A 15,753-nucleotide genomic window follows, 5' to 3' on the forward strand; every position below is an offset into this window, starting at 1 on the left:
AGCTCCGCTAAAACATGCTCATGTGCAGGATCTTACTACTCCAGACAAAGCGAGAGATACTTTTTGCTTGTCTTATTCGTCAAGATTGCTAGTCGATTGAGTTACATTCAAACTTGCGATCCATTCCAGACGATATGTGATCCTGCTCCGGTTTTCGGCTTTCCCTATTTTGTAACAGAAGCGGAGCGCGCGCGGGTGTATATTTATTTTTGGAGATACCGAACAGTTAGATGGATACAAAAGACGTCATTAAAGTGGACATCAGCTCAACGTGGTTTTCTTAAGCTGTTTATGATCGCGTTTATGATTGCATCAGTGGAGAACTGGACTTTCTGGAGCGTTTCTTAAACCTCAAGATATCATTTTGTTTCTTGCATAATAACAATAACAACACATATGGCACGTGCTGCGTAACTATTAGTCTCTGCGCGCTTTTACGGAATAGATGGTTGGGATTTTTATCGCTGTAATGTGATGGACATCAGTTCAACATGATTTGTTTTAGCTTTGAATGATCGTGGTTTCTTGAGCAGATCCGGAGAAAATGACTTTCTTTAGAGTCATTTAAACCTCAAAATATAATTTAGTTTCTTGCATAATGATAATAATTAATTACACAATGGCACGTGCTGCGTAAAGTATTCATCCATCCGCGCTTTATTATGAATAGATAGTTATGATTTTGTTATTCTATCGTGATATTCGCTGTACTTTGATGGATGTGTGAGGAAAAACATACGTCTGTAAAGTGGACATTAGTTTAACATTATTTATTTTAGCTTTTAATGATTGTGTTTTTTTGGGCAGGTCCGAGGAAAATTACTTTCTTGAGCCTTTTTAAAAATATATCATGTTCATTCTTGCATATTTGCCTTATAACAACAGGAACACAATGGCACGTGCTGCGTAAAGTAGCCTATTATTGATCTCTGCGGCTGCGCGCATTCTTGTGAATATATGTTGTGATTTTTTGTGTATTCTGATTGATGTGTGAGAGAAAAAAGACGATTAGTAAGTGGAAATCGGTTCAACATAATTTATTTTAGCTATTAATGATAAATATTACATTCCTGAGCGATTTTTACAACCTTAAAATATAATTTTCATTCTTGCATATGAACAACCACACAATGGCACGTGCTGCGTAAAATACTATTGATCTCTGCGCGCTTTCTTCTGAATAGATTATTTGATTTTTGTTGTGTGATACTTACCTTATTTTGAGGGTGGTGTAAGGCTAAAAAGTCGGGAATGAATTTCGATCAGCTACTGGCCACAATCGGTGGCTTCGGGAAATATCAGAAGCTTCTGTATGTCTGGATTTGTTTACCTCAGATTTTTCTCGGGTTTCACATGATGGCGAGCGTGTTTACAGGCGCCACACCACCACACCGCTGTCGGGGTTCAACTTCAGGGATGGAGGACTGGACTTTTACCTCCAATCTTTCACATGTGAACTTGAGCATCTCCCGTCTGGCCGGATTCGCGGACGCGTGCACGGCGGCTTCAGGAGTGAACCGGAGCGCGCGCACGAATTGTGAGACTGGATGGGTTTACAGCCACGAGGTTTTTCAGAGCACCACTGTCACTGAGGTAAACACACAGATCCAGACTTAACATTTACCCAAATAAAATATTATAGACTACATAATCTACTTTTATTATACGTACATTGAAAATGATTAATTGGATTTACTACATTTTTAAGGTAACTGATCACAAACAATTTAGCTGGGCTGAATTTAATACTAATAGGTTAGTATTGTTTAACTTTGTTTGTTTAATTTAGCCCATATAAATTGTTTGGTCAGAAAACAATACCTAAATTCAAAAACTACAAATTTTATTGATTAACAGTGACTTAATTTCTAGAATGTTTTCAATTTTTAACCTTGGTTGATGCTGCATATTCAGGTTTCCATTACAGGGATGGATTACCTTAGGTTATATTTAACTACAAAATGTTATATACATACATTTATATATATATATATATATATATATATATATATATATATATATATATATATATATATATATATATATATATATATAATGTCATCTATAATATGTCAATAATACTTATTTCCACTGACTAGGGTTAAATTAGCCAGTTTTCATCAGCAGGCTCTTCTTGCATTGAGGTTGTGCGACATTCACAACTTTTCACCCCACAATATTATCTTGTGGAATAATATGGATTTAACTGTTAGAAATAAATCTCTTTTTATCGTAATTGGTTTAATAGAGGATTAGTTTATTACTTTTTTTTTATAGTTTTATGACTGTACATTACTTTTCTATTCCCTTTAGAGAATATAATACTGTCCTTAGAGCTATCCCCACAAGTTTAATGCATCTGGTCAAAAGTCATGTACAACACAATACAAAAAAATATGAAGGGATCAGCATTATTGCTGGAAGGCATTGACATTCATGGTAAAAAAAAAAAAGTAATATTAAACAAATTTATCTAATTCTTCAGCAAAGAAATCGTATTGTTCCGCGAGGCAAATTTCATTGGGCTGCATTAATTAATAAAATAGACTGGAGAAAAGCTTGGCTGTTGCCTCATAAATACTTCCTTCCTAATAAAATTAAAGAAATCCATTTTAAAATATTGCATAAAATATATCTGGCTAACTCATTTGTTTCCAAATAGGTTGATATTCTGAGTAGTTGTACATTTTGTGGTAAGGATAATGAAACTTTAATACATTTATTTTGTATGTGTTAATTTGGTTTGAGCTGTATCGTTATTTAAACACTCCTCATACCTTTACACAATCTTTTAGTTTAAAAGTAATTATTTGTTATGACTCAGAATCTTCACATGAATCTAAAGAATTTATCTTAAACTTTTTTATCTTGTTTGGAAATTTTTTTATACATAAGCAAAAGTGCGTAGCTTCAGTCCCTACTTTTTTTTAACATTTTCTAATTGAAGTTGACTCACTGCTCAAATCTTTCCATATGTGTAACAACAAAAACTGTGTCAGATTCTTGGTTCTATTATGTCGAACTGTTGTCTATTGACTCTCATTTGAGTTAGATAGCTTTCCCGTAATGCTCTTAATTTATTTATTTTCATACACTTTTATAAAATTGTAATTAACTTACCCCTTCCGTTGTTTTGTTAGTCTTTTTTTCTTTTTGCAGCTAATGTAGTTTTTATTTTTCCTCTTTTGTGTCTCTTATATTGATCTCCTGATTGTGATTGTATAATTTCATTCTTAAATAACAAATAAAAAATAATCCACTGACTAACATTAGAGTTTTGCGTGTGTTTGTGCAGTGGGACCTGGTGTGTGATAAGAGAGGTCTGAGCAGTCTGGGCTCCTCCATCTACATGCTGGGTCTGCTTGTAGGAGCTGTTGTATTTGGAGCAATGGCAGACAGGTATACACTGTAGATATACAGACACACACACACATACACACAACACATGTCATTTGTTCACGCAGATATAAACAACCTGAGGTCAAGCCGAGCTTTGTTCTGCTTCTCATTCTACTCATTTTGCATTAAAGGCTCATCTAATACATTTTTAATGTTAATAACTATTTATGCATTTATAGAAAGTAAACGTACTCCACTTTTGCAAACACAGTGTCTGGATACTTTGCACACACTGTTAAATGTGTGGTTTTCTTAAATTATTACATTAAATAACAAGTCATTTTAAATCACATTATGTTGAACTGACTTAAAGGGATAGTTCACCCCCAAATGAATATTTACTCACTATTTACTCTTCCTCAAGTGGTTGTAAACCCTTTATAAGTTTCTTCTCTCGAACACTAAAAAAAGATATTTGAATGAATGCTGAAAAAGTGTAACCATTCACTTTCATAAAAATAATACTATGTAAGTCAATGGTTACAGGTTTCCAACATTTTTCAAAATATCTTCTTTACTGTTCAACAGAAGAAAGAAACTCATAAAGGTTAAAAACAAGCAAATGGTGTGTAAATGATGACAGAATTTTAATTTCTGGTGAACTATTCCTTTAAAACAGCTCGTACGCCCACTGGCCACTTTATTAGGTACACCTTACTATTACCGAGTTGGACCACTTTTTGCCTTCAGAACTGCCTTAATCCTTCATGGAATAGATTCATCAAGGTCCTGGAAATATTCCTCAGAGATTTTGGTCCATATTGACATGATAGCATCACACAGTTGCTGCAGATTCATCGGCTGCACATCCATGATGCGAATCTTCTTTTCCACCACATCACAAACATGCTTTATTGGATTGAGCTCTGGTGACTGTGGTGGCCATTTGAGAACAGTGAACTCAATTTCATGCTCATGAAACCAGCCTGAGATGATTTGTGCTTCATGAGATGGCGCGTTATCCTGCTGGAAGTAGCCATCAGAAGATGAGTACACTGTGGTCATAAAATGATGGACATGGTCAGCAACAATACTCAGCTAGGCTGTGGTGTTGACACGATGCTCAGTTTGTACTAATGGGCCCAAAGTGCGCCAAGAAAATATCCCCCACACCATTACACCAACACCAGCAGCCTGAACCATTGATACAAGGCAGGATAGATCTATGCTTTCATGCTGTTGATGCCAAATTCTGGCCTAACCATCAGAAATTGAGACTCATCAGACCAGTCAAGGTTTTCTATTGTCCAATTTTGGACAGCCTGTACGAATTGTAGCCTCAGCTTCCTGTATTAGCTCACAGGAATTACACCTGTTGTAGCTCATCAACCTCAATGTTCAGCATGTTGTGCATTCAGAGATGCTCTTCTGCAGACCTCAGTTGTAACGAGTGCTTATTGGAGTGACTGCCGCCTTTCTATCAGCTGGAACCAGTCTGGCCATTCTCCTCTGACCTCTAGCATCAACAAGGGATTTGCACCTACAGAACTGCCGCTCACTGGATATTTCTTCTTTTTCTGACCATTTTCTGTAAACCCTAGAGATGGTTGTGTGGGAAAATCCTAGTAGATCAGCAGTTTCTGAAATACTCAGACCAGCCCGTCTGGCACCAACAACCATGCCACGTTCAAAGTCACCTAAATCCCCTTTCTTCCTTATTCTGATGCTCGGTTTGAACTGCAGCAGATCGTCTTGACCATGTCTACATGCCTAAATGCATTGAGTTGCTGCCATGTGATTGGCTGATTAGAAATTCGCGTTAACGAGCAATAGGACAGGTGTACCTAATAAAGTGGCCTGTAAGTGTACAGTATGTTATAAAAGTTGAAATATTGTTAACTAATTTAAATGAGTTAATTAACTTATGTGGCTGTGATTTATTTATGTTTAAAAATGACATCATATTTAAATTTACTTGATATGATAAATCCAGAACAGCTAGACACTTATTAGAGGCCAAATTCGCATTGTCAAATAAAAGCACTTGTTCATTTCTCTTTCTCTGTAAGGTATGGGAGGAGGTTTGCCATGCTTGTGTCTTTGGCTCTTCAGACGGTGTTTGGTGTTGCTGCTGCCTTCGCCCCAAACTTTCCTGTTTATGTCGGTCTGCGCTTCATCATAGGAATGACTGTGTCGGGGGTGATAATCAATGCATTTGTGCTAGGTGAGACAGAGAGTGCTAGAGTTAAAGACATGTATAATAACTATAAAGATATGTTATGTTTTTAAAAAGTAGCCCAATTTCGCAGGAAAAGACAGACTTGGCAAAACTGTCTGTCTCCTCTGAATGCTTCCAACTCAATGACACTGCCACCATATGGACAAACTATAAAGGATAACACTTTACCTAAGGGGAGCGTTCATATGACCATGAAACCTGTCTTTAAACCTTTATGATCATGACACATGTCTTGAAAGTGAATGAGATTTTATGCGTGGTTGTGACAACTGTTATTAAGTTTGATTTGCTCAGTTATATCAGTTTAAATCTAAAAATGACATTGATTGTTATGGCAACTTGACATAAACAAATACATCACATCTGGTCTTTATTTTTGTCATGACAACTTTACATTACCAAGACAATAAAACTTGTCATAAATCTGTCATAAACATTATAATTGTGTCAAAATGTTTTTCTGATCACATTTTCAGCGGAACAAACTATATTTATCCATAAAATGTCTCATTAAGTGTCATTAGTCTGCCAAGTAATATTTAATAGCATCATGAATACTTAATGACATTTTAATAACAAATTCAGCTTGTACCACAGTACTTGAGGACAAAAAACGAATGACAACGAATGTTGTACAATTCATGACATATTTATAATAGCTTTATGACAATCATGTTTATGACAGATGTTGTTGTCTTGGTAATGTCAGGACAGACAAAAAGGTTTAGATGTATTTGTTTATGTCAAGTTGTCGTAAAAAACAATGTCATCTTTGCATTTAAAATGACATAACTGAGCCATTGACACTTAATAACAGTTGTCATAAGCATGCATAAAATCTCATTCACGTTCATGACGTGTGTCATGAACTCCTCTTCACGTAAAATGTTAATCTAAAAAGTGCACTCTAGATTTTCTTTTTCTGATAAAAACAAAGGAAGATATTTCAGAAACCATTATCCATTGAAACATATAGTTTTTTTCACTATGGACGTCAATGACTACCGGTATCCATCACTTTTCAAAATACCTTCTTTTGTGTTCAACAGAAACTCATCAAGGTTTTGACATCTTGATGTTGAGCAATGTTTTATTCAATTATCAAATTATTTAAAGGATAACCTCATCTCATTTTCAAGGGGGTCCCATAAAGACATGACAATAAAAATAAATAAATAAATAAAAATACAGTTACAAACACTGAAGCTTTTCCACACCCCAAACCTCACCAACCCTTTCTATTACAATCAAAAATATACTTAAATAATTACTATATTTTTATTTTTGGGGTGAACTGTCCTTTAAAGTACACATGAAATCAAAACTAACCATTTTGTTTTTGTTAGCTCACATTGCTATTTTCATGGTGAACAATTCATCTGCACGTCATTAAGAAAAAAATGTGTTTGCTCTTGTAATCTAAAACTGAAATCTGAAAATGCATGTCCTGTTTGTTTTCATTAATCACATTAGGTCTCTCTGAGGTGTTGGGCGTGGCTAACATACTTAACCACGCCCCTCTAGCTGTCAGTTTAGACAACAAACAGAAATGTTGAGCAGAATTTTTCTGTTAGGTTGAAATAACTCTCCTCAAACCCTTTCCCCCCATCTTTCTGAATGAAATCCCTACTTTACTACATCCAATCAGCTCGCAGTTAAAAAAGCCACGCCCACTGCTTTCTCATTTAATGTCCTGTTTCTCTAGGCACTGCATCACAATATGAAAAAAGCAGGACATTAAGATCACACTGTGACATTGATATATTAATATGGCAACAATAATGATCTAATGTTCTTCTCTGCCCTTAACCTCAATACTTTGACCCCAGACTGAACCCTTTTAAACTCCATTCCTGACACATTCCCTAAAGACTGACCCTCATCCCCACCGTCCTCTACAGGCACCGAGTGGACTTGCACACAGAGACGGATGCTGGCCGGCATCTTCACCGACTACTTTTTCGGTTTTGGCTACATGTTGCTGGCTGGTGTGGCTTTTCTCATCAGAGACTGGAGGAAACTGCAGCTGGCCATCTCTGCTCCTGGCTTTCTCTTCATATTCTATATCTGGTCAGACAGCACTAGTTAACACGTCAAAATTGCATTACTAATTATTGCATAGATCTACTTAGCCAATCACAAGTCAGCATCTTGATGCATGTAGGGGTGGTCTAAACCTGCTAATGTTAAAACCAAGTATCAAAATGGCCAAGAAAGAAGGTTTTTAGGAGGTTTTAAGAATTTTAAGCATGTTTTGTTTTTGCATTTCTATATTCTTCATGGGCTGGGAAAGGTTTTTAAAAAGGTTTTGGAAAGGAGCACTGATCTGGGCCAAGCATCATTTATATGATCAAAATAAAAGAAAAAAATTGTAAATATTATTAAATATTATTTTTTTTAAATTATCACAATTTCTATTTTCACATAGTTTTTAAATTGATTTTTATTTCTGCAATGCAAAGTTGAATTTTCAGCTTTATTATTCAAGACTTTAGCATCACATGATCACTCAAAAATCATTAGAATATGCTGGCTTGGTGATCTAATAACATTTATTGTTATTATCGATGTTAAAAGTAGTTGTTGTGCTTAATATTCTTGTGTAAACCGTGAGGAATCTTTGATAAACAAAACAGCATTTACTTACATAACTGTTGAATTCCTGTTGAATTGTATTTAATTATTGCCAAGTAAACCGAATGGCACTTATACTAAGTGTTATCACTTTTATAATATTATTTCTGTGTATAAAATATATACACTCATTGGCCACTTTATTAGGTACACCTTACTTTAGTAGCTTTGTACCTAGCACCTAGCTTTGTTCTGCTTCTGATTCTACTCATTCTGCATTAAAGGCGCATCTAATACATTTTTAATGTTAATAACTATTTATGCATTTATAGAAAGTAAACATACTCCACTTTTGCAAACACAGTGTCTGGATACTTTGCACACACTGTTAAATGTGTGGTTTTCTTAAATTTTTACATTAAATAACAAGTCATTTTAAATCACATTATGTTAAACTGACTTAAAGGGATAGTTCACCCACAAATGAATATTTACTCACTATTTACTCTCCCTCAGGTGGTTGTAAACCCTTTATAAGTTTCTTCTCTCAAACACTTAAGAAGATATTTGAATGAATGCTGGAAAAGTGTAACCATTCACTTTCATAAAAATAATACTATGTGTGAAATAATACTATGTAAGTCAATGGTTACAGGTTTCCAAAATTTTTCAAAATATCTTCTTTAGTCTTCAACAGAAGAAAGAAACTCATAAAGGTTAAAAACAAGCAAATGGTGTGTAAATTATGACAGATTTTCCATTTCTGGTGAACTATTCCTTAAAAACAGCTCATACGCCCACTGGCCACTTTATTAGGTACACCTTACTAGTACCGGGTTGGACCCCCTTTTGCCTTCTGAACTAGTCTTTCGTGGCGTCGGCGCCAATGGTTTAGTGGTTAGTGTATCAACACATGACACTCCGGTGTTCACGGCAACCCAAATTCGATTCTCCTGCGAATCTCCCATTCCACCCCATCCCAAAGGTGCTCTAATGGATTGAGGTCTGGTGACTGTGGAGGCCATTTGAGTACAGTAAACTCATTGTCATGTTCAAAACACCAGTCTGAGATGATTCGCGCTTTATGACATGGCACAATATCCTGCTGGAAGTAGCCATCAGAAGATGGGTACTGTGGTCAAAATGGGATGGACATGGTCAGCAACAATATTCAGGTAGTCTGTGGCGTTAACATTATGCTTAATTGGTACTAATAGGCCCAAAATATGCCAAGAAAATATCCCCGACACCATTAGAACTGCCGCTCACTGGATATTCCTTCTTTTTCGGACCATTCTCTGTAAACCCTAGAGATGGTTGTGCGTGAAAATCCTAGAAGATCAGCAGTTTCTGAAATACTAAGACCAGCCCGTCTGGCACCAACAACCATGCCTCACTGAGAGTCACTTAAATCACCTTTCTTCCTCATTCTGATGCTCGGTTTGAGCTGCAGCAGATCGTCTTGATCATGTCTACATACCTTTAATGCATTCAGTTGCTGCCATGTGATTGGCTGATTAGAAATTTGTGTCAATGAGCAGTTGGACAGGTGTACCTAATAAAGAGGATATACACTAAAAAGCACAAATAGTTAAATGTTCGAATGTGTCTGATTGCGCAATAAGCCTTTTTTTTACAAAAGCTACCTAATAAAAGAGTCCATAAATTTTCTCAGCCTCCCTTCCTCTGCCTTCATTAATCTGACAACATAAATCTCCTCTGTTTTCTCAGGGTTCTTCCACATTCTGCCCGCTGGCTGCTGGTGAATAACCGGAAAGAGGAGGCGATTGATCTTCTGCGTAAAGCAGCTTCGGTCAATGGCCGCACCTTGCCTCCCACTGTTCAGGTATCACAAACGTTCTCATAGGCCCTCTTTCTTCAGGCTTTCATTCTCCGTCACGTCTCTGGCACAATTTTCAAATCCCATAAAGTCTCCAAAAGCTCCGTTAGCATCACAATGAAATCCACCATCCCCCATCTGAGGAGTCTGAGGGGCCTCTGTTTTATCCTTTTCACTTTTCCACATCATCGAGTGCATTTATCAGAGTTTTTGCACTTGTCCTGAATGTGTGTGTGTGTGTGTGTGTGTGTGCATGTTTGTCGAGGTGGACAACAGGATGCATATAAAAATCTTATTTATGGCAATATATGCAAATTAGTGTACATATGTGACATACAAGTTCAAATTTGAGGGCGACACGGTGGCTCAGTGATTAGCATTGTCGCCTCCCAGCAAGAAGGGCACTGGTTCGAGTCCCAGCTGGGTCACTTGGTGTTTCTGTTTGGAGCTTGCATGTTCTCCCCGTGATGGCGTGGGTTTCTTCCGGGTGCTCCGGTTTCCCCCACAGTCCAATGACATGTGGTACAGGTGAATTGGATTAACTAAATTGGCCGTAGTGTGTGTGTGCGCGCATGTGAGAGTGTATGGGTGTTTCCCAGTAATGGGTTGCAGCTGGAAGGGCATCCCCTGTCTAAAATATGCTGGATAAGTTTGTGTTTCATTCCACTTATGAATAAAGGGACTAATCCAAAATGAATTAATGGAATTTAAATCTCACATATGTAAAATATGACAGATAAGCAAATTTATTTGCAAATATTTTACAAATTATTACAAAAATGTCAATTTAAATATTTGTTTCAACCACTGGAATTACAATATGTGCAATATGTTAGCTATAATTTTATATATATGTTTTATAATATGGCCCTACCTGTATATGAACATGTATATAATTATTTACAAAATGTAAAAAAAAAAATTATTGGAATTGCAATATTTCCAACATTTCTGCAATGCTACATCAGCAACTTTTGGTTATTTTATAGCAAGATCAATATATATATATATATATATATATATATATATATATATATATATATATATATATATATATATATATATATATACATACATATACATGATATTTCAATAAGAGATGATCAACTGTGGGGAAAAATAAGCATTGAACACGTCACCATTTATGCATTCACATATGGCTGTATATATAATAATTTTGACTTAAACTGTATATATATATATATATATATATATATATATATATATATATATATATATATATATATATATATATATATATATATATCATAGACTGTAAAAGATATGGATGTAGTATCCTTGACATCACCCATTGATTTCTGAAGAACTCCAAAAAAGCGACCAGTAGGCATGGCCAACCGTGGACTTTTATGTTCGCGAGTCAACGCATCTACTGGGGGATACCAAAGTCCAAAGTGGCGGAGTGTGAGCGGAGCTACAGATGCCTGCTGGCATTTTGCTTAGACCGGCTTTCCTATGGGAGAAACGCTTAATACTTCATTACCTGCAACTCGTTTGTGTTCTGACCACATGTGTTTGGTTGTACACTATATCAATAAAGTGTTTTCTACAGGAGAAAAACCCGAATTACTTCCAAACACTTCAAATATAGTCTGTATTTACGAAATCCAGCCATAACCCTGTATGACAACGTTTCAGATGACTGTTCTAGAGCCTACAGCTAATCAATCTGTCAGATTCTGGAGTGCATTACAGCTCTAAAAAAACATAAATGATAAATGATCTTAAATAAAACAAATACATTTTTAGAGATGGTATATAAGTATAAATTTCACTCACCTGGAAAATGGAGGCCACGTGAATGGTTTATGACCACAATTAAGTGCACACAGCATGCCTTATCTTCTGATAATTGTAGGAAATAATTCCAAAAGGCAACTGACTGTGTAACGCCATATAAAATAAAACAAAAATACCATGTATATGCCGAGTTCAGCAGCTAAACAGCCGGAATTAGCTGAGGTGAAGTGAGGGCGATCAGCGAGACCTAGCTGTCACTCAAGTGGCCACGCCCTTAATTATGCAAACTTAATATAACCTAATATAAAGGAAACAGATGAGTTAACAGTTCACCCCCTCACAGTTGTCATGAAGGGTAATATTAGCTGTATGAACCAAAATCGTTCTTTGTGCTAGGCTGTAAACACCTTTTCTGCTGTGAGGTTGGCTATTCTAACGGTGGGCTCAATAAAAATCTGCTCTATTATGTAGCCAGGACTAGTGGAATTTCGATTGCAGTTTCAGTTACTTCTGTGTTTGCTTAACAAGGGAGAGCAGGAGGTTGCAAGATATGTATAAATAATATATATAATCCAATATATTTGAACATATATGTACATACTGTCATTCCAACTGTTGAAAAAACATGCAAATAGCCATTTTTGCAACATTTTGAAATATATGACAACTTGTATATGTAAATGCAAATATGATTGCATTGTCATATATGTAATTTGCAGATGTTTCCATGTATCAGATTTCCAAACAGGGATGTTTTATTGTGTTTGTAATTATGTATTAAAGTGTTACTTCTGCTATGGCAGGTGGAGAGATATGAGAGCCCACAGGGACGTAGTAAGTATACAGTGGTCGACCTGCTTCGAACTCCACAGATGAGGAAGAGAGCGCTCATACTCTTCTACATCTGGTGAGACATTCCACACTTTCACAAAAACTCCCGTTCTACACAGTAAAGCAGCTTCATGAAAAACAGCCAGTGTTTTGTTTTTATCACTGCTCCGCCAGTGAGAGTGTTTGAGCTCAAGTGCATCAAAGGAAAAGCAAATGAGTAGCGTCCTAAAGGGGGCAGGGCATGTCAGACACTAGAGAGCTCTTGATTGGTCAGAAGTTTGATGAGAAACTGAAATATGAGATGACATCTAAAAAATCTTGATCCATTTTAGCAGAAGTGACAAACTGCAAGCTTGTTGATGTTTACATCAGGTTTATATCTTCTAAACACAATTTTTAGCATTGTTTTGGAGCAAACTAGCTTATAACTAACATGCTAACATCTAAAAACTGAATTTTAATTTCACTGGACCTGTAATATTTTTTTTCCTCCAGTTACACAGGACTGAGCTGTGTGTTTTTGTAAATCTTTAGGGTCTTATCCTTCACACACTCCTAAAGCTGCCCCTGTAATATCTTTTGCCCCTCTGTTTCTCCAGGTTTGTTAATGTACTGGTGTATTATGGTCTGTCTCTGGGAGTGTCTGACCTCGGCGCTGACCTTTACCTCACTCAGTTCATGTTTGGATTGGTGGAGATTCCTGCCAGGACGCTGGTGTTGGTTCTCCTGCCCTGCAGTCGGAAGATCCCGCTGAGTGTGTTTCTGGTCGTTGGAGGAGGAGCATGTCTGCTCACCCTCACTCTTCCAGCAGGTCTTCACTACATTTATCTCTATCTCTGTCGTTTTTGTGTAGTGTATAGGATTGTCTTGCTATATTGAGCCCATTCTTACTGTCTTTTTTCAGACAGTGCTCATGTTCGGACAGCTTTGGCCATGGTGGGGAAATTTGGAATTACAGCATCCTTTGCAATCATCTATGTTTATTCTGCAGAACTTTTCCCGACCGTCCTCAGGTACTTGCATCATGCATATAGTTGAGTAGCTGACCCAGATAAAAGTTTTAAAGTATAAAAAAAGGCTTTTGAAGAATATAGTTATGTAGCTTGAAGTTAATAGATTATACTTTAAACCAGGGGTCACCAAACTTGTTCCTGGAGGGCCGGTGTCCTGCAGATTTTAGCTCCAACCCTAATCAAACACACCTGAACAAGCTAATCAAGGTCTTACTTGGTATACTTGAAACATGCAGGCAGGAGTGTTGAGGCAAGATGGAGCTAAACCCTGCAGGGACACCGGCCCTCCAGGACTAGGATTGGTGACCCCTACTTTAAACATTCTTTCCCATTTTTAAAAAACATTTTACGGAATGTCTTATGGTGTGACACATTGGATATGAAGATTAACAGCTTTTTAATGATGTACATATAGCTTGTGATTGATTTTAAGTCTTAGTTAATGGTTTGTTATTAGCATGAATTGTACATTAAAATAAAGTGTGAACTTATGAATATTTTTTCCCTCCATGACTTGTGTCGATAAGCGAGTGTCACAGCAAAGAACAACACATTTTATAGTGGTTCCAAAAAAGTTATTTATATACGTGAAACAATTCTAAAATCAAAACTAGCAGGTGCACGTCATTGGCTTCAGAGGGCTTCAGTCACATGATCTAACAAGGGTCCTTCAACTAATTAAAGTAGTTCTTGTTATAAACGATTTATCTGTGCTTAATTTCATTCATTCATTCATTCATTTTCTTTTTAATGAATAATTCCCAGAACAAAACCAGGAAATAAAAGTTATCGTGACCAACGTCCACCACACAATTTCAGTTTTCCCAAGACATGTGTTACGACTGAAGTTTATTTACTTTTTTTACTATTGCGGATTGTACACCTTTTTCTTTTGTCCCGCCTCCTTGCTGTTTTTCTGATGTCTTATAGGCTCCCACGCCGGCGTGATTCCCTGCTCTGATTGGCTGCTGGTCTACGAGGCCTGTATAAAAGGGAGCTTCCGGCAGGAATCGGAGAGCTCATTTCTGCTGCGTTCGGTGTTTGGAGTGGAGCTCCTGGGTTTCCCTCACCCCTTCGGCCGACGACCAACAATAATCAATTTTGTATTGATGACCATCCTATGCTTGAATATTTATTGAGAGTTTGAGCGTGTAGGGGTGACCTGCCTATTTATTTAATTACTTTTGACTTTGTTTATATTAGGGAGTCAGGTAAGATTCTTGTATGTTTCTTTAAATAGTAATAGGTAATTTAGTGGATTTATTTTATAGATTCTTTTGTTTGTTATTTTAACCTGTGGTCACCCTGACGAAATGCTCGTTTATATAAACCCTACTTTTCTATAATAAATATCTTCATATATACTCTCAATTGAGCTTGTGAGTTTGGTTGTCGACCGAAGGGAATCTTTTGCTTTAAGTGTTGTTTAGTTTGGGAAATCCACCACCTCAACACATTTGTTTGTTTGTTCTTCGTTTATTATGCCCTTTTCGTTTCCCCTAGACTTGGGGCGTAATACATGTCATCATTAAACAGTGATAACGCAAAAAAAAAAGCACATTTCTGAACGGTCTTTAATTATTTTGTGGCATATAACATTATAGGTCAGTCACGGATAATAAAATCATGTTGCTACAAACATAAATTGCATGAACAATCCCTATTCAGATCCCTTCACTGTTACTTGCCAAGTGAAAAAATAATAATTAAATGACTCCGTCTAATCTTCAAGAAGAGCCCACAGTTACCTCTTCTGTCATGTTCTCTGGCTGACTTAAGATTGCTTTGCTTCTGTCTCTCGCTACCCTTATTAATTCGCTCAGATCTTAAAAAAATAATTGAAAATCGAAGCATATTCTTGGAAATCATGTTTTTTTTGGCTTTTCTATCTCCAGACAAACAGGTATTGGTGTTTCATCTATGTTTGCGCGGATGGGTGGAGTTCTAGCGCCGCTAATAAACCTGCTGGGCCGTCACACACCTGTTGTGCCAATGCTGATCTTCGGCTCCACACCTCTGCTAGCTGCAGCGCTCGCTTTAGCACTGCCCGAGACTGCCAGACAACCACTGCCCGACAGCATTCATGATACAGAGAAGTAAATAAACACACACACACACACACACACACCTAAAGCGAGAGTTCACACAAAAATGAC

General features: G+C 36.8%; 1 protein-coding gene across 5 annotated transcripts in view; it reads left to right on the plus strand.

Moving 5' to 3' along the window:
* The window catches only part of si:dkey-166k12.1, a 21,919-nt gene continuing 6,166 nt past the window's right edge, over nucleotides 1-15,753 (plus strand). Inside the window, exons 1-10 of one of the 5 annotated variants that reach the window (XM_073931928.1) lie at nucleotides 1-988; nucleotides 1,047-1,593; nucleotides 3,296-3,399; nucleotides 5,409-5,563; nucleotides 7,480-7,648; nucleotides 9,884-9,998; nucleotides 12,557-12,660; nucleotides 13,184-13,395; nucleotides 13,489-13,597; nucleotides 15,493-15,693. In XM_073931928.1, coding sequence (XP_073788029.1) covers nucleotides 1,252-1,593; nucleotides 3,296-3,399; nucleotides 5,409-5,563; nucleotides 7,480-7,648; nucleotides 9,884-9,998; nucleotides 12,557-12,660; nucleotides 13,184-13,395; nucleotides 13,489-13,597; nucleotides 15,493-15,693 — 1,511 coding nt within the window. In that variant the 5' untranslated portion in view covers nucleotides 1-988; nucleotides 1,047-1,251. Of the gene's footprint in view, nucleotides 1,594-3,295; nucleotides 3,400-5,408; nucleotides 5,564-7,479; nucleotides 7,649-9,883; nucleotides 9,999-12,556; nucleotides 12,661-13,183; nucleotides 13,396-13,488; nucleotides 13,720-13,871; nucleotides 14,969-15,492; nucleotides 15,694-15,753 lie in introns of those variants that run through there. The other 4 variants (XM_073931929.1, XR_012395239.1, XM_001341251.7 and 1 more) reach the window with 4 other exon arrangements.

The sequence above is a fragment of the Danio rerio genome, chromosome 19, assembly GCF_049306965.1.
Source record: "Danio rerio strain Tuebingen ecotype United States chromosome 19, GRCz12tu, whole genome shotgun sequence".
Lineage (NCBI taxonomy): Eukaryota > Metazoa > Chordata > Actinopteri > Cypriniformes > Danionidae > Danio > Danio rerio.